A 19472-nucleotide genomic window follows, 5' to 3' on the forward strand; every position below is an offset into this window, starting at 1 on the left:
ATGTCAACGGAACGTGAATCTGCCCCATCAGATTCATATCCAATCTGATCTGGATCAGTAGATGATCCAGTTGGCTGCAACTCAACTCACTAAGCGGAAGATGTTTCTTTGTTACTTCCCCTGAACTCATCACTTTATGTAATAATGGCAGGAAAAGGAAGAAACACACTGTAGCTTTGGAAAGTGTTTATTAGCAGTGCATTTACAGTCAGGTAACATTTTTCATGTGTTGCATACTCCTTGTTACATATGTAGTTTACAATCTTAAGATTTAATAAAGAATACAGTGACTACAGGAAATTTACAATTGCTACACAAAGTCTGAAGTAAAAGCCTAAAAACACTAACCTAAAGGCAGGCTTGAGCCGTCCATGTGATGTGCTTCATTGTTGCTTAATGTTAAATACTAAAATTTATTGGAGTACCCCTTCTACCCCTGTTTTCTTCTGTCTCTTTGACTACATAAGCAACATAGGCTGCCTTTTCATCAGCTATTTAAACTGCAACAAACTGCCAACTTCTCCAAAGGTAATGTTTCAGGTTAGTGTCATTACTCAATACTGTTTGTTCACTCTGAATGTAAAGCAAACTTTAGGGGATTGATTTCATTTAGAAAAAGTAACAACATTAAATTTTATTATCTAATGACTTTGAGCCAATGACTTGAGAGCCACCATCTACCGGAACCAAATTCCTTGTATGTGTCTGCACATATACTTGGCCAATAAACATGATTCTGATTCTGATTCTTTAAACTGTTTTTGTTAGGAACAAGGATACCGAATTAGAAGATTTTCTTACATTGTGTTATGATTGGTAAAATCAATAAATTCCTAATACATTAATGAAAGTTAGACCATCTACAGTTTTATTACTGAACAAACAGTATTTGCTGATGGAGGCTGGTTCTAAAATGATAAATGGTGAATAGATATGACAACTTTGTTTTGTCAACTTTGGCATCGTAGTTATAAGTATGCTTTATACTTGGAATTATCCAAAGAAAAGCACTTTGGGACACAGAGAGAGAGAGAGACTGAATAAAGAGTTTCACGAGAACCTGAGGTATCAAAAAACTGGTAAACTTTGGTAAAAAGGTGAAATTAAAGGACCTCAGTTTCCAGAGGCTGTGTCTGTCAGATATAGTTTGTGCCATCTCCTGCATCCAGTTGAGTGCTTCCTTGGACTTGCAGTTGTACATTCAGAGACAGTAGCCATTTACCAGTCACACTGAGATGAAGTAGAATCAAATACAAAATCCAGAGATCAATAATATAAAAAGTCTTTCTGTTCTTCAGGGTAACAAACCCAACAGAATGTATTCTGAAGTTAAAAGCAGCTATATGCTGCATCCTAACAGGCTCCAAAATGGTTTGTGACATCTCCTGGAAAGACTACAAGTAACAAGTAACAATACAAAAATATAAATTTGTACATATACCGCAAAGTATAGTAACAGTTCATTCAAGGTATTGGAAATAAAGGATGTCTTTAAAAATGCATCAAGTCTTTGTAATTGTGCTCCTATATATGGATGTGCAGTATTGTATTTTGAGCAGCCTTTGGTTTTTGTGGACAAAGCAAAACGGAGGATCATCATGCGACAAGCCAGCTCTGCCTTTTTTCATGAACTATAAGGCATTTCACATGATTTCTCTGCAATATGAGTTACAGTGAATAAATTCAAGCATGTATATTGGCTGTGCAATTCCATTTTTCCTTCTGTTTCAATGGGTACACTGCTGATTTAGGCCACAAATAATGTTTAGTCCGAATAAATGAATAATTGACTGACAGGCAATCATTTTCTGATTGGGTAAAATGTTTTCATGAGACATGTTTTCTGCATGTATTGTATTTCAGGTGGTATTTTGCAATTGTTTATAGCACATTTATCAAACAGCATCAGCAAGACGTTCCTATTACTGCAATTAGCTTTATGGTGCATAAAGTCAAGTTTATGTCAGTATCCTTGGATAAAATAAAAAATACATTTTGAATTAGAACATTATATTTACTGCAGTGTTGACATGTCACATCTACCTGCAGCTAAATTGAAACTAACTTTCTCTTTTGAAGCCATCTTCAAACATATATCTTTACTAATAATAAATTCAACAGGAGCAACAAAGTTAAGTGATGGCTGACGCAAGTTGGCGCTGCTGCACTCTCTCCTGCCTCCTGCTGTTCATCCTGTTCATCCTCCCACTCTGTCCTCTTCTTGTCGTGATCTTCGTACTCTTCCTCTTCCTCCCATGGCCCTTTATCTTCTCTCACTTTGTTGATGCTGTCGCAGTTCTCACCATTATGGCCCTCATAGCAGTGGCAGCGGAACCTCTCCATTAGTAGCTGCTGTTCATGCGGTGAATGCCAGCCATTCACAGTAAAGTCCCCATCCTCAGAGGGATGGATGCGGTAACTGTCAGCACTTAGGTGGAGGTAATGCCGGGCGTGGGGGTCCCGGCGGATGCAGCGGCCATTACTCTGGCACAGGAATTCACTGCAGATTTCTGCGGCCCGTGTCACATTGGTGATGTACAGACCCAAGCGGTGGCTTAGGAAGGACTTGACGTGGGTGCAGCTGTGCTGTGGAAACAAGGTGAAATTCGTAATAGCTTATATGATACTACAGCCAAAATTTTGAGTTTAGTGGCTTCACATCAAGTTCTGCTTTAAACCCAATGATGAACCAGACTCACTATGACAAAGATTCGCCAGTGCCTAAATATAACCTTAAAATGAAAATGTATAGGTTGGAATGGAGTGGCATCCTCACAGATTCTGATTCCTCATGGATGATGAAAGAAACTTTCAATTTCAGCAGAGGTTGAAATAATTATTTCCCCCCACTGTAAAGCAACTTGAAGAGACTGTTATTGTCAACTGGCTGGAACAATATAAATAAAACTGAACTAAAATGAACTGAATTCCTAAAGATGTATTAGGAGTTCAGCTTTATGTATAACATCGCTGCACATTAAAAATATTAATCACAAACGTCAGAAGAGCATATGCATGCACAGTCACCTCTTGTGATTTTGTTAGATGTTCATAAATAAATCTCCATATGCACCAGCATATATGATGAAAACATACTATAAATAATTTTACTTTGTTAATGTAGGGCAAAGACCACCTACCCTGGATGAGGTCAAATTTAAATCTCCCCAGATGACAAATCCTGCAGTTCCCAGTGCAGCACTCTCCCCTATGGTGTGGATCAAATCGTCCTACAGGAAAAATACAGGTAAACCATCACATCACATCACACATGTCTGTCACCATCACTACCACGCCACCATTTAAGGCAGGGATCTCAAATTATTGATGGCGAAGTGATGATGAAGTAGCTGAAGAAAATAAAAAAAAATAAAAGAACAATAAAAATAATACAAAGGTCAACATATTTGAACATTGAATTTTTTTTTTTTTTCTTTTTTTTTTTCTTTTGGCCTGTCCCGTTTGGCTCTTTTGCCATCAGAATTGTTGTCTAAAGGCAAAGAAAGATGCCCAACGGATTTACTTTACCAAATTGACCATCCCAGCCTTGCCGTAATGGTCAATTTGATTCACCTTTTATTGTTTATTTTATTTTCACTTACTGAATACGGGACAGACTTGACTGGGGGAAAGAAGGGGAGAAAGAAAGAGGGAAAGAGAAACAGCTGAGAAGAGGGACGGGGGAGAAGGGCAAAAGACAAAAACCAACAGAACGGGCAGAGAAAAAAAAATGCATATATCAATCACCTGGATCACCTGCTGAGAAAGAAAAAAGAAAGCAAGCAGAAGAGAACAAGAGTAATAGAATAAACAACATCACAATGATATATGGGAATATGACAGTAAATACTAAATGTTAAACATTATTGTGCAGCACATAAGATCAACAGAACACAGTGTGCTTTGAGGTAGGAGCCAAAAAGGGTGTAGTTTGTGGGTGTGATCACCCGTGTGTACACCTGTGAGCATGGACGCGCTTGTTTTTTTTTGTTTTTTTTTTGAAAGGTTCCTTCATGTAATGATCTGCTAGAGGGTGTGGGGGGGCCACAGCCCCGTCCTCCAGGGCGTGAAGCAGGTGTGGAGGAGATCAAAACTCCAGACATCCAGAGGCCCCCAGAACACAAGAGACCAAGGAAGACCAACAGAGGGGCAGCCGCGCCACTGTCCCAGAAAGAGCTGAGGAGAGTCCCAGATGAGGGCTCACTCAGCAGCCGCGGAGCAGAAGCCAGGGGGAGTTGCAGTGACGCGCCCGTGAGCTCCGCCGGCAGCCAGCTGCGCCTGAGTGACCGAGCCCCAGGCCGAGAGGCCGGGGGCACCCCACCTCCGAAGTGGCCCGAGCGAGCCCCAGGCTCCAGGCCCCGATAAGCGGCCGCCAAGGAGTGAGCCGGTGTGTACCTGGACGCCCATCCCCGGACACAAAGAACCACCAACGCACCGATGTCTGAGGGGGTCTGCCACTGGCAGGGGAAGTGGTGGTAGGGGGAGATAGGCCTCCAAACCTTGGAGGGCCTGAGATGTCCCCAGAGAGGTGGCGCCTGACACCCAACCTGACATATAGACACAGACATACAGGCACACACAGATACAAACATCCATTCCCACCCTCATGCTCTCATATGCACTTACTCCACACTCAACCAACGTGGAGACAGACATAAAGAGACGCTGTACACACAATCACACTCCCCAAGCGTACTCTACAAACCGGGTCTAGGTGCCCCCGCCCCTGGAGGGGGGAACTGCACCCAGACCCAGGTGGTGTTACCCTTTTCCCTGCGGTGGGGGGAGGCAGACCGCCCCGACTCCGCAGCAGCAGGAAGGCTCCACACTCCAGACCGCAGTCGGACGGCCAACTCCTCCTCCTAGCCCCCCTGCTCCAGCAGGTCGCAGAGAATGGGGGTGAGAGAAGACTCCAAACCTCCCTCCACCCGCTCATTGTAATGTTGATGCATGTGTGTTCTAAGGTGCATTTAAAACCCAGGAGGGCATGGAGCTACCTGCCAGAGAGCAGCAGGTAAGCGCATAGTCCCTCCTGCTAGCCCTCAATGTCTACGTGTATTTAAAATTGAGAGGTGGGCAACGATGCCAGGGGTGGGGTGTACACCCTGATGGTACTTTGGACTCCGTGTATCGTGCCCACCCCCAAGATCCTATATGTATGTGTAATGAGAGTGTGAGTAATGTGAATGTCTAAGTTGTGGGATAAAATTGAGGCAGAGGCAGCCAGAAGGGGACGGGGGGGGGGGGTAGCCTCCTCTGCACCCTGGTGACATTCCCCTACTCCAAGGCCCTGCATGTGTGGGTGGTTGTGGTGGAGCGGGAAGAGGGAGGCAGCTGGAGATGGGGAGGGAAGGAAGGGAGGGGCAAGTGACCCCTCCCTGGGGCCAGCTCCCCCGCTGACCCCAGTAGGCACCCCCATACTCCGCGACCCGCCAGGGAAAGGGGGCCCAGGCCCATCCAGACCGGGCCCAGTGCAGCAGCGCCCCACAGAGCCCGGGACAGTCCACCCAACCCCACCACAGAGAAAACTGCACCCACCCCACAATCCACTCATCTTCCAGACTACATAAGACAATAAACACCCAGGCTGAGATCTTCCTCCACCTCTCCTGTATCTCCCCCTCCTGCAGAGGGAGCTCCTGAGGAGAGGAAAGCTCCTGCAAGATGTGACAATCTCCCCCACCAGTTGAAGAGCCCCCCAGGTGGCTCGACGCACCGGCGGCACCCTGCTCCAGGGCTGGGCCCCCATGCACCCACCCGCCCACAACCCCGGCAACACACCAACCAGGACCCAAGCCCCCGAGGCCCGGTCCGGGTCCCAGCCCAGAGACGGAGCGCCCCCAGAACCTCACGCCCATCCCGGACCCACCCAGGGGCAGCCAGGCTACCAGGTCAGTAACCCACGTCCGTCAGCACAGACCCTCCCCTAGCCCCGCTGCACGCAGCCGCGAGGAAACAGTCACCTGAGAGCCAACAGAGCCCCTAACCGGACATGACCGCTACCCCGGGTTGAGCCCCCCAAGGAAGATGCCTCCGGGGAACCCCCCGACGCCCTAAGCCTGTCCCTACCCCCACACCAATCACAACAGTGAAGGCGGGACCAAACTATGACCCCCCACCCCCACTAGGTGATGGAGCTGATCAAAGGAGCCCAGAGCAATTGATCTGATGTGGTGGCAGAGGCTGTATCAAGACTAATGTAATCTAATAGATAATTTCTATATTGGTTAGAATTAAGATTATTTTTATTTTTCCAGTTCATGAGGACTGTTTTCTTGGCTATGCATAGGGCAGTGAAAACCATATGGGCTATATTCTTTTCTGAAGTGACATTATCTAAGCTGCCCAACAAACACACTAAGGGGGAAGTTGGAATGTTACATTTCAGACACTTCGATAAGTCTTCACATATCTCGCGCCAAAACTTCTGAACTGGTGGACAGAACATTGAATTTTTAATACTGCTTGGACCACACTGCAGTGTGGTCCAAGTGTTACAGTGTTAGTAACAGTGTTTGTCAGTGTTACAGTGAGAAACTGGTTATGTTGTGCAAAGCTCCACAAGATCATACTTCAAAGAAATTCTTTAAATAGCCTTCTTCTTTTCAAAGACATCAGCCATTAACCTGCCGAATCAACAGATCATCCTCAAACATTTGGTTTTCCCTGAACCTCCAGTAGATGGCAGTAGGGAGCAGACTCAGAGTATAGCCTGACTGTTTAAGCACATTGTTACTGAAAATGATGTTTACTGCATACAAAAATTAATAATTATATGACAATTAATTTGAAGGGGTGGGTTGCAAGTTTAACTATTACTAATATGCAATCATATTAAGAATTACAGAAAACAATATTTGCTTTTTGACTTTTTCTTTGGAACATCAGGATTGGTGATTTAAATCTTTAAATTGAGGCCAAATGATGATTGTTTGCCAGTCATTTGAACACACAAAATTACAACATTTTCCACTATAAAATGCAGAACTGATCCCTTTGTCACATTGTCCCACATTGTGTTTGTGTGTCTGTTAGTACTCTGATGATTCCTTGTACTTTGATTCCTTGTTCCTATCCCGTTAGGGTTTTATTTATATATCTTTTATTAAAGCTGCTTTTGTAAGTTGACCTCATTTCCAGAGTCTTGCATTTGGGTCTATATTTGAAGCTTGGTAATGCACTAAAATTGACTGAGAAGATTAAAGTTTCTCCAGGATCTTTAATCCTGTCTTCTGTGAAGTATATCACAAAGGCTGCCATTCATATTTTAACACAAGTTTAACATATTTTATTCCAGCCCTACTGATTTTGATGAATGTGTTGTCTCTATTGATGCTGAAAAAGCCTTTGATCGAGTTGAGTTTGAGTGTCTCTTCTTCCACAGATTTTGTTCTGGAGCAAATTTTATGGTTTGTTTTTTTGAGTGGCACAGAAGTGTAATAACTTGCTTCAAGGACCTTGTCATAGCCTGGAAACTGGCATCATTTAAACAACTTGCTAATACAATCTACCACCATCACACTTTTTAAGATGCTTGCAAGCCAGGCACTTTATTTGTTTCCAGATTTCAGGCTCAAGTCCTCTACCGAGGCCAACCATACAACTTTATCCAACCAACAGAGGGCTGATCTCCCTGCTTTACAGTAAAATGTTAAACTTGACACATACCTCAAAATGTTATGGGAAGAAGATTTAGACTTAGGCCTCTGTACTCACAACTTGACATCATTATGTGCCCGCCACTGTTAATCCAGTTCAAAGTGGTGCATAGAGCCCACTTCTCAATATCCAGATTATCTTCTATCTATCCTGAAATCACTGCATATTGTGATAGATGACAAACTGCTGAAGCTTCACTGATCCATGTCTGTGGCTCTATATTTTTCTACCACTAGTAAAATCCTGCTTTTTTTCTAGTCAAACGTTTTAGAGACCAGTATGGAACAGGACTGCACAGGTGCCAGTACTGTTACATATACAGTATAAGGAGCCTTAAGTCAATGTGGAGGCTGAAACATATTTTCCTTTGCGGCTACCGCTGCTGTACTTTTTATCCCTTCCAACCTTTATCCTCTGACTCATTCTGACTTAACTAAGGTTTTGCTTATGTGTGCCAACCACCTTTTGCATGCATCCTAAAATGCAGTTCAAATAGGAAAGAATATGTTCTGCTTAGAGGTTTCGATTCACATTTATTCATAAGACTGAAAATCAGAAAATTCAGACATTGCCTAAAGTTCTTGTTGTATGGTTTTGGAATTTTAAAAACCAAAAAGGCTATTACATTTTAAATTATCTTTTGAAAATGCATGTTGTATTTAATTAATCCACAATTTTTTAATGGAATTTTGATCAGAAGGAAGGAAACAGCACAATTGTCTTTTATTGTCTAAGGAATGCAGTGGTTTTGATGTCATACATTTAAGACATATAGTGAAAGTGGCCAAGAAAAGGAAGGTACTAATTTAAATTCTGATGTTATGTCATACTCCGCTGAGCTTATTGAATTTGAGCATGAACCTCCTTTAATTTCTCAGGAATTTTGCAGAGGTTTGTGATGAAACTTAGCACACGTATTGTGTGGGTATCCAAAAAGAGGAACTCATTGAGTATTTCATGTCAACTATCAAAGAAGATTTTTTAAATGCATTTTTGATATATCATCATGTTTAACTGACTTTGTTCAGAATTGAACCAGCAGTTAAACATGGTTCGGGCATCTGACAAGGATGCCCCCTGGGCGCCTCCTGGGTGAGGTGTTCTGGGCATGTCCCACTGGGAGGAGGCCCCGGGGCAGACCCAGGACACGCTGGAGAGATCATATCTCTCGGCTGGCCTGGGAACGCCTTGGTGTTCCCCCGGATAAGCTGGAGGAGGTGGCTGGGGAGAGGGAGGTCTGGGCTTCTCTGCTTGGGCTGCTGCCCCCGCAACCCGGCCCCGGATAAGTGGAAGAAAATGGATGGATGGATGGATGGATGGATGGATGGAAGTTCAGAATTGTCATTTATGTTTAAAATAATTTTACAGTCCAATAAATCTGGCAAGATTTGAATGACTTTCCCATAGAAGTTAATCATGAATGAGGAATTGCATTACCAGTCAAATTCAGAAGACAAATGAAAGAACAACAAAAAAATATTCTATTGGTTCTATTTTGTCTTAGTTTGCCCAAGATAACATGCAACAAGGCCGACCTACCACCCCTAAGCTGCCACAGGGTAAGATGGGATTCATCCTGGACAGGTCGCCAGTTTGCAACAAGACTAATGTAGAGACACAGACGACAATTAATTAAGCTATTAACCTAACCCCACTAACTGCATGTCTTTAAACTGTGGCAGGAAGCTGGAGTACCCAGAGAGAGCCCACACAAGTATGGGTAGAACATGCAAGCTCACACAGAAAGGCTCTAGCCAGAAGGACTAAAACCCAGAACCTTCTTCCTGTGAAACAACAGTGCTAACCACTGTGTGTTATGGTATGTCATAGTGCTTTAAATAACAATTTAAAAATCAATAAAAAAAAATGTAAATGAAATATTGGGGAAAAAAATAAATTGTAGGTTGGATTTTTTTGTTTTTGTTTTGTTTTTAGGTCTGCTTCAAAATTCAGATAAAACTGAGGCTATTGTACTCAGCCCTGAAAATCTTTGTGTCTATGGCATGGTACGGCTGGCATTACCTTCTCCGCGGTAATGGAGTGGTTTCTGACCATGATATCTCCTTCAATGCACATAAAACACAAATTTAAAACTACTCTATAATTAGAAACATGTCTCATTGTGATGCTGAAAAACTAATTCTTGCATTTATTACTTATAGGCTGGACTACCGCAGTTGATTATTATCATATTTTCCTAAATGCTCTCTGAAAAGCCTTCAGTTGATCCAGAAAACTGCAATAAGAGTAGTGGCAGCGACTATTTGAAAGAGCATATTTCACCACATACTACTATATCTGTCCAATGGAGCATGTTGCTCTAGCCATACTTGTGGTTCTTAGGGTCGATCCTTCAGCTTTCAGGCCTTTCTTCTGTGGAACCAGATCCCAGTTTGGAATCAAGGATTATTGTAGGGTCTATCTTACAGTACAACGTATTTTGAGTTGACTGTTGTTATGATTTGGTGCTTTGTAAATAAAACTGAACTGAATTGACTTGAATTGGAGCAGGTAACCCTGAACCCTCCCTTAGTTATGCTGCAACAGGCATAGGCTGCGGGTGATCTCTTTATTTAATTATTAGTTACTATAATCTCTGTATCTCTTCCACAGTGTGTCTTTTGTCTCACTTCCCCTCACCTCAACTGAAGGTTTCGTTTTGACAAAAGGGATTTTTCCTTCCCACTGTCGGCAAGAGCTTGCTCATGGGGGTCATCTGATTATTGGGGTATTATCTTACACTGTTAAGGAACTGTTGTTGTGATTTTGTGCCATAAAAATAAAATTGAATTAAAAGTATCCCTGTGAAAGGAAAACAAACTACTTTGTTGCATAATGGAAATTTTATCCAGAACACACAGTAGAAAAAAATATATAATATTTTGGTAAACTTTGCTCTTACTGTAGTGAGAAAGTTGAGGGCCTCATCTCGGTAGCCCAGCCTCAGGTACACATAGGTGGGAAGGTCATACTCCTTTGAGGTCAGTGAGGCGACTCGGAGCGACTCTCTGATCCTGTGCTGGGTGAAGTGCAGGTTGCTGATGCTGTTGCTGTGATGCTTCCTGATTGTGACAGAGGGATAGAGGGCCATGCTGCTGTTCCATAGCCACACCAGCTCGTCATTCCTCAGCCTCTCCAGCAGGGGGCAGAAGCCTGTATAGTTCTGATCATGCAGGTTGTAATTGTGGCAATCAGGGTAGAGGTAAAAACCCCAGAGGGCACTGGGCCGGAGCTGTCTCCCCAGCTGAATGGTTTTTAGCATGAACATCTTGGCACTTTTCTCAAACCTCCGCCGTGCCAGTTCTTCCACTTGTGCTGCAGTCACGTTGATGTATGCTTTCTTGGTTAGCTCCTTTGATTTGCGTCTATAGATGTCCTTTTTGTGCCAATTACGACTCCACTGAGGTCGCCAGAACTCCCAGTCAATAACAGCCAGGCCACGAAAGTCCTCTGCAGGTATGAAGTAGTTGATGTCCTGGTGGGCTTTGAACAGGTGTTGGTCCAGGCTGCAGTTTTGAGGTAGGCCACCAAAGACGGCTTTGCCATGTGGGGTGTAGTGAGGGTAGTAGCCCAGCCGGTTGGCATAGAAAATTGTGACGTTCTGGCCTGTCCAATCAGCACGTGGGCTTCCCTGGATGTGGAATAGGTGGTTAACGTTGGTGGTTATGTTGTACCTGAAGGTGCACAAGTCCAGTGGAGCATTCCAGGCAGCAATGAAAGGTTTTCGGCCAATCAGAGGCAGTTTGGCAGGTTTCTGACCAAAAGCTGAATGAAATAGCAAAATCAGCCAGGAGCAGGTGAGCGCAACAGGTACAGCATGGTGGGAGGAGGATTCCCCAAGTACTGGCACAACAGGCATTCTGGGATTCAGAAGGTGCAGCTGTCAGTCATCCTGACAAAGGGAAAAGTGACAGGGAAAAAGAAAAACAAATGAAAAACAAAACTCAGACATTTTTTTCATCTGTAAGACTTTTTTTTTTAATTATTATTTATCTATTGTTTCACCTTTGTAACCTGCATGAAATTTGTTGTATCATCTGTCTAATGAAAGTTACAATAACAAAATAGTAAAGGTAAGGATGGCTACAAAACAAAGCAACGCAGAGCAGGATAGTAAGATTTTCTCTGGGGATTTTTCATATATTTCATGTGGCACCACTTTGGGTCCTGACCTCAGAGTTAAGAGACTGTTTTCACATATAATGCAGCATTTCACAAAACTGACAGAGACTTTTTTTATGTATAAAATGTTGCAGTACATCTGGTAAGCTCTCCTAAATTTCATTTGCCCTGACTGTTTTTATATTGTTTGGCAATTTTATTGAAGTCACATTTGATGAGCTCAACAGTTCTTCTGAATTAACAATGGTCTGGTTTAACTGTTTATTTCATCTTTCAACACAATAGAGGATCGTCAAAGCTTCAACATCTGACTTTATGAGTGTGCGTGTACATGGAAATTTGCCGTGTTCAAGTCTTGATAATATGTTGCATTCACTCAGTTTTGACATTCTACATTATTTACTCTTGGCCTTTTACTCTTTCCAAAATACATAAATGATTAAAAGGATTTGCATGGTATGAGTCAGAGGTCACATAGACTAAGTCAGTTGACACCAAGGTACATGGACTTCTGCTAGACAGAGCACGGCTTTTCTGTGCACATGTATTCTCCCCTTACCATAACTGAAGCCTCAAGCTGTAATGACAGGTCTTCCTTCCAAATGTCTCAGCAAGTTTCAGTGTTTGCTGCATCCCAACTTTTTCAAGCAAACATCCAGTCACAGAGCAGAGACAACAATCAGATGTCTGAAACCTGGATGTTCAAAAAAATTTCATTTGAATTTCTTTATTAACGAAAATGCAATTTATTTATATGCTATTTATTTATTGATTACCCTTTTAGTCATCTAGTGTGTGAGCAGCTTACTGGCTGAATGTTTAGTAAAGTACTAATGGCAGACAAGAGGTGATCTTATTTGCTGAATATGGTTTGAATTTTGAACTAGTTATAATTGTAAAATATTTTATGCTAAAAAATATTTGAAAAGCATTCTGGCTAGAACAGGCCAACATCAGCCTGGCAAAGGCTCCAATCTGGCCCTTTGGATAGCTTTTGAAAATGTGGAGGAGGGCATATCTTTTGGACTTTTAACTGTTTTTAAAAAAATAAATTTTACTGTTTGTCCTGCTGATAAAGACCCTCCCCACAGCCATTCATACTGCAGCAATAAAGTCAAATCAAAGTGGGTTGTATGTGGCCCCCCAATATATGATAACCTTGATAGCCCCAGTCTAGAAGTTTGGATGTTAAATTGTTTACTTTTTCACATAACATTTTCTTTTACAGAATGATATGTGATAAAGTAATGGTGTACATATGACATACGTTTGTTACAGAGACCGTTTTGTGACCATTTTGTGAATTCCTGTTATTAAAGCTCAAGGTGAGCATTTCGCATCACCAGCTTATTTACACCATGGTAGCAGTGGTAACTGAGAAGCTTGGCTACAAGGTTAACAGTGCAAAGGAGCAGTACCCTTCATGGAGGAGGCTAGAAACCAGGCTGAAGGTAGCAAGGCGTGAAGTTATCTAACTAAGTTATCTAAAGGGATGGCTAAAATGTTCAAGCAAGGTGCCCATAGCTGAGGTCTTAAAAACCGCCAAGGAAAGACTCACAGCCTTGGCCAGCCACCTGAAGAGGTATACCAGAGAGACAAACGCCAGGAAAATAAACAAACTGAGCCATCCAAGGTGTACTCTCAGTGGCAGAGGAACAGTATAACAACCAAGGCTGGAGAAGGAACAGTACTGGATGGGCATTTGGGAGAAGGAGTAACAGAGAGTTTGCATCCTTTCCAAAGTTTCATGTGTTCCTTCCTATGCTGAAAATACAACCTGAGGCTGTAACGAGTCCTGTGTAATTAATATAAATCTTCTATTTTATCTTCTCACTGGTGTTCTTGAGATATAATGATACAGCTTTTTATATTTTGTTCTCTTATATGGAAAGTTTTTTTTTCTCCCTCACTTTCAGTTTTGCTCAACACACAATATGAGAATCAAATTACTTTCCTTTATTTTTGCAGTCAGTTTCTCTCTGTATTCATTTGACTGCACTTACTGTTAGCAATTTAGTTTTTAAAGTTCACTATACTGTAGAATTACAGTAAATGCATGGATGATTTGATCAGAGGAATGTTAGTGATTATTCTCTTTGTTAGTTTTTGTTTTGAGCAAAAAGGTTGAGCTGATTCAACTCGGTTTTATTTGACTTATATAGCACCAAATCACAACAATTAGCTTCAGGTGCTTTATATTGTAAGGTAAAGACACTACCATATTAAGAACAAACAGAGACAACTCTGACATCATGTGATCCCTTATGAGCAGTGGAAATGAAAAAACTCCCTTTTAACAGGGGTTTCTTTTGTTTGTGTTGTTTCAATGAATGGGACGAGAACAAATTCATCAACTAACACAAGCAAGCTTGATTGACAGTCTAAGTTCACCATTGATGGTGAGCTGAACTAAGCTTTCATATTCTCCACTAAGTGGTCCTTATCACGATAAATGATGAAGGAGAAGCCACCGATTAAACATGCTGGAATTTATATTCAAAGTCTGGCTTTATGTCAAAATAAATTATTTATCCAGAGTAGCTCCGAACCACAACCCGGTCTGGCATTGATTAAGATAAGAGTTTGTTGGTGTCTGTGGTCCTTGTGGACTGGCTCCACTCATTCAACAAATATTGTACAAGAAGGTATAAGAATGTCTAATTTTCAGTGATTGTAGGAAAATTTGGGTGAATATGACCTACAGTTGCCAGTGTCTGAAATTTTGGGTTTATGGGAGGAATGTTGACATAAAGTGGTATAATTTGCAGTAACTTACTCTTTTGTAAGTTCATATACAGTTTTGGAAGAATGGCAATTATTATTTTTGGTGAGTCATCTAGGTTTTGCTGTACAGCCTCCACAACCCTTGTGACCTCAAAGAAGCTAATTTCACACCTCTGTAGTGGACCTCAGAAGTAAATGCTACTCCCTGTGCGAGGTGTTTCTAAAAGAGGACAATGTTCTGAAAACAGAAATGTGAGAAGAGGGAGACTCATTTCCTGCTTTTGATGCTTGGGAACTGAGCCAAGTTCCCTGTGGGCAGGGCAGAGCAAAGAGTCGAAATAAAAGATATTCTGACATACACCGTCTGTCACATAAATATGTCTCGGCGCCAACTAAACATCGCCAAGTCACATTACTGTTCTTCAGTCAGATTCAGAAAGCTTTTAACATTGCAGGCTTTCTATTCGTTGGTTATGTCTGATTAAGAAGCAGACCTGATTTTAAATCCAACTTCCGAACTAATAAAATGGCCTCAATAAAACAGTTGAATAAAGAAAAAAATAAACATCCTTACTAAATTAACCTACATGTGTATGTAGAAGTAGAATGGGAGACAGATCCTTCAGCTTTCAGGCCCCTCTGCTGTGGGAGCAGTTCCCAGTTGGACTTGAGAGACAGACACCCTCTCTACTTTTAGGATTATGCTTTAAACTTTCCTTTTTTGACAATGCATATAGTTAGGACTGGATTAGCTGACTCTGAATTCTCCATTAGTTATGTTGCAATAACCCATAGGCCATTTGGGTTAGGATTGGGCACAGGGTTTCCCATGATGGACCAAGTGATTCTTCTTCAGTCACCTCTTTTCACTCACCATGTGCTTATACACCACTTTTTATTCAGTCATTAGTGTTTCATCTGGCTGTCTCCCACAGCAGGTTTTTTGCCTTGTTTTCCTCCCCTCGCTGCTTACCACTGGCAGCAGATGGCCACCTTTCCCTGAACCCGGTTCTGCCAGAAAACTGAGAGAGCTTTTCTTTTGCACTGTCACCAAGTGCTTTTTCATAGGGGGTCATCTGATTGCTGGGGTTAACCTTACAATATATAAAACCTTGAAGCAACTGTTGTTGTGATTTGGCACTATTTGAACTATTTGAACGAATTGAATTTAGTTCACTTAATGGATAAAAGGTCTAGGATGTCAACTGGTTTTAGGTGTAATCAAACAAACCTTTAGGACAAAAGGGTTCAAAGAAATGAAATGACAGTGAAATGAACGGCATTAACAATTCTGATCAACCATTTATAGAATCTGACAGAAAAGACACGTCATTCCAACCCAGAACAAGCCTGATGCGCAAGACTCAGGCTCATGACGGGAATCGTCTTCTTAAAAGCTATTGAAATATTTGCTACAGTATAGCGTCTTGCAGTTTATCATCTTTATACAGTGTACTGTGTACAAACGTGAGAGTTGTGTAACAGGTAACAAAGAGCTTTGTTTTAAGTCTACCCAACTGATTTTGTATTGTATTTTCTCAAACTGAAAGTGGCCTTGCAGCTCGTCTCTGCTATCATCTCTACGAGCACTCAGTAACACGACTCTGCCTCAGAATTTTCCACGAGGCACAAAAAAGCTGGTCCAACCATGTTAACCAGAGGAGCGAGAGAAGCCTTTTAACACATGTTATTGCTGAGCAAATGTGGTCCTGATTCCAGAAAACAAAAGCTGGAAAACAGGAACTACCAAAGTTGAAATTTGTACCCCCAGAGTCTATGGCTCATTGTAAAGAATTCTGGTTTAGGCCATTTCTGCTTTTGCTTCATTCTCCAGACCTGGAAGCTACTTTCATCTTTTATAAACAGTCTAATGGTAGCTACCATCCCATCAGGTGTCACCTGGGCCCTGTACTATTAAACCAGCTCAGCATGCCCAGGGTTTCTTTCTGTTATCTGGATTCACTTACTATGACAACAGCAATCAGGCAAGTGTTCACACAAATGTGATTATCAACTTAGGTGAAACCAGTTTCCCCTGTGTGGTAACATGAAATGTATGGCAAATGCGCGACCAGTCATATTAATGGTTAAGCGCTGCAGAGTGGAAATATTTGAAGAGGTTAACATAATACTAACTCAAAGCAAGCGCAGCAGTGTAAATGTATTTGACAGGAAAATCACTGCACAACAATTTCTGTTAAAAGCTGCAAGAACGTATCAAATCAAAGCACTTTAGGTGCTTTGATCAATAAGACTGGAAAAGAACTGCTGTGTTAAAAACATTTAGCCTGTTTGAGACCAGGAAAGGAAGCCGACACAAATGCCAACTGTGTAAGCTTCCAGACCTATCAATATCACAATTATATGATTATATTATGAGAGAATTTGAATGGATTATAATCAAATATTCAGTAAATTAATGTTTAAAAGAAATTTTTAGTTTTCATTCTTTCAGTTGCATGTCAGAAAGAATAACTATAAAAACAGGAGTCGATAGTAGGTTTAATCTATGCTCAAATTTGAAATAAGGTCAGCAATTACAGTATAGGTGTATGGTATAGGTGAGTATCCAGCTGCTTTTAGTAACAACACTTGAAAACTGTGCTCTCTCTTGTTGTCAGGTATTCTTGCTGTGACACTTTATGAGTCAAAGCATCCTTAAAATGGGATTTTGTTACTGCCTCTGTTACAGCTGATGCACAGCTTGTGCCTGTTGGGTAAAATCTCCACTCAGATGCTTAAGAAATTTGCTGCCGTGCATCTGATTTCTCAATGGGGAAAAACTCCTCACTTTGAGGGTTATTTTTTAACATTGAGCCAACATTCCTTGGATGATTGGGCACTCCTATCCTCCTCCTCCCCTTCCTGCATCACCCAGAGCATTCACCAAGGGTGGCTGCTTCCCTCAGGGTTTAAAAATACTTTTATCTTCCTCTTTGTGCAGCAAAACAAAAGGTCCCAGAAAGGCATGATCTTTCAGCCTGATAAAATAAAAGTTTTTAACAGTTATCTGGTGAAAACATGCTAAGGGTGTAAGAGCTCACCTATAGATGCTCGGGTCTCTTCTTCAGGGTTCAAAGCAGGAGTCATGGTGGCTGTCTGTGCTGCATGCTTGCATTCATTCCTTCTTGCAGTCTGAAATACAAGCCAGCCATCTGCACTTATATACAGCACAGAGAGGAGACGAGAGGGAGGAGAAAGTGTGACTACCACAACACAGTGATTAGAGAGCAGAGAGGGAAGGAGGGAGGAGGGAAGAGAGGCACAGAAACAAAGGAGAGAGAGTGAGGGTTTAAATTCGTTAGCTTGTAGAGCTCATCAAATGTCTGATCCTCCCTGGAAAAAAAAAGTCAATTCATCCACATCAGTCAGTCTAGAACACACATGTAAACAAAAATGTCATCAACTGTCTGTGAGAAAGTCTGACCAGATCTAATCTCACTTTTTTGCATATGAACTTTACATTCAATTAAAATAAATAAAATAAGTTGTCCCTTGCATTTTTTTACTCGAATATATTAGTCTATACGTAGTATTAACATCATATAAAGATGGATACAGCTTCTGGGTGTGAAAAATGAAACCACGTTTGCACTGTCTTAAACCTACATTATTTTTAATGGCATTTGTGTTATATTGTACAACAGTGTGCCGCCTACTTCATGTCTCAGCGTAACGGCCTTTGTTGAACTAAAGGCTCCTTCTTGCCCTGCTGGAGCTAGAACACCAGAATCATGTTTCTCCTAAATGGGTTCACCAAAAAACAGATGCCTTGTTATAAATGAGCTGAGACTAATTTGGTTCAGTTACCAGAAGGTTGCTGAATCAATCCAAGCTCCTGCTGTACATGTGCATGTATCCTCAGGCTGAGTGTGTGTGTGTACCAAAAACAAATAATCAGTTACAAATAACAGCACTGTATGAATGCCTGTTTGACTGGATCAGTGAAAACTGTAGAAAACTGTTTCAGAGACCAGTGCAGCATAACAGATGTTTGTATATTAGCAATTACAAAATTGAAGGAGATATCTTCTGACATATTTTTTTATCACCTAGGAACAATTTGTATTAGAGCCTTGATTTTTTTTTTCTTGACTTGCTCACCAAAGTAAAAGAAAATGTAGGCCCGTGTTTAGAAACAGTACCTATGTTTTAAAATTAAGTGACTTCTAGCAGTTGTGCACGAAAGGGTGTAAGAATAATGTGTTCATTTTTCTCTGGCAAATTCTGAAGAAATATGTAAATATGGACTTTTTTTTAGAGCTCTGCTTTAGTAAATCTGAGACAGTGTAAAGTAAGTTTTGGTTTATTTTAGGAAACAAATACCACCAAATTACCAATCAACAGTAATTCATTTGTGTACTTTTCCCTTTATAACCCTGGCTGTACTAATAACAGTCAGTGTCTTTCTTTGATACAGAGGAAATCTTATAGGCCTCTGCCTGTCACTGTATATTGAGGGAGCAATCGTTATGGAATAGAACTTGCTAGAGACTCTACTCATTTTGAAGGTGTCTTTATTATTAACTTATGTAGTGGCAGTTCAGTTCAATTTCAATTTAGTTTTAATTGTTTACCACCAATCCACAACAGTAGTACAGAATAAAAACAATATTAGAGAGAAATTCAAAGAATCGGAAAATCTCAAGCAAGCATGAGGCAACAGTGCTAAGGGAACAACTCGCTTTTAATAGGACGAAGCCTTCAGCAGAGTAAGGGAGGGGCAGCCATCTGCCACAACCGGTTGGAAGTAAGAGGAAAGAGAGGAGAGCCAAAAAGAGACAGGATAAAAGAAAAGCTATAGGTGAGAGTGCCAGAGTTTAGAGAGGCAGAGTTTATTAATTACTAATGATTAAATACAGTGGTGGTGTATACACAGAAAGAAAGAGGACAGAGATGAGTGAAAATAAAATAAAATAATTTCATCTTGTGAAGTCCCCCAGAAGCCTAAGCCTATTGCAACATAA

General features: G+C 41.4%; 1 protein-coding gene across 2 annotated transcripts; it reads right to left on the minus strand.

Moving 5' to 3' along the window:
- Positions 1–65: 65 nt before the first annotated feature.
- hyal4 (hyaluronidase 4) lies at positions 66–17659 on the minus strand. 2 transcript variants are annotated; one of them, XM_086299647.1, is made up of 4 exons: positions 12341–12416; positions 10562–11551; positions 3141–3230; positions 66–2586 (listed from the first exon to the last, which is right to left on the minus strand). In XM_086299647.1, exons 2-4 carry the CDS (start codon positions 11516–11518, stop codon positions 2086–2088), a joined length of 1548 nt encoding a protein of 515 aa, XP_086155773.1. In that variant the 5' UTR covers positions 11519–11551; positions 12341–12416; the 3' UTR covers positions 66–2085. The 2 variants fall into 2 exon arrangements, with proteins under 2 accessions (XP_086155773.1, XP_086155772.1); XM_086299646.1 differs by lacking the exon at positions 12341–12416 and adding an exon at positions 17550–17659 and having other exon boundaries at positions 72–2586.
- Positions 17660–19472: the final 1813 nt, after the last annotated feature.

The sequence above is a fragment of the Aulonocara sp. 'chitande type north' Nkhata Bay genome, linkage group LG7, assembly GCF_057382095.1.
Source record: "Aulonocara sp. 'chitande type north' Nkhata Bay isolate Kocher_YH1m ecotype deep benthic linkage group LG7, A_spYH_male_GT1.1, whole genome shotgun sequence".
Classification (NCBI taxonomy): domain Eukaryota; kingdom Metazoa; phylum Chordata; class Actinopteri; order Cichliformes; family Cichlidae; genus Aulonocara; species Aulonocara sp. 'chitande type north' Nkhata Bay.

What these genes read in the sequence shown, in the direction of transcription:
- hyal4 (XM_086299647.1), bottom strand. Translation starts at nt 11,518, where the DNA reads ATGCCTGTTGTGCCAGTACTTGGGGAATCCTCCTCCCACCATGCTGTA. An exon ending in CCCTCAACTTTCTCACTACA is followed by an intron (nt 3,231 to 10,561) that starts GTAAGAGCAAAG and finishes TTTTTCCTGTAG; the next exon opens with GACGATTTGATCCACACCAT. An exon ending in TAAATTTGACCTCATCCAGG is followed by an intron (nt 2,587 to 3,140) that starts GTAGGTGGTCTT and finishes TTGTTTCCACAG; the next exon opens with CACAGCTGCACCCACGTCAA.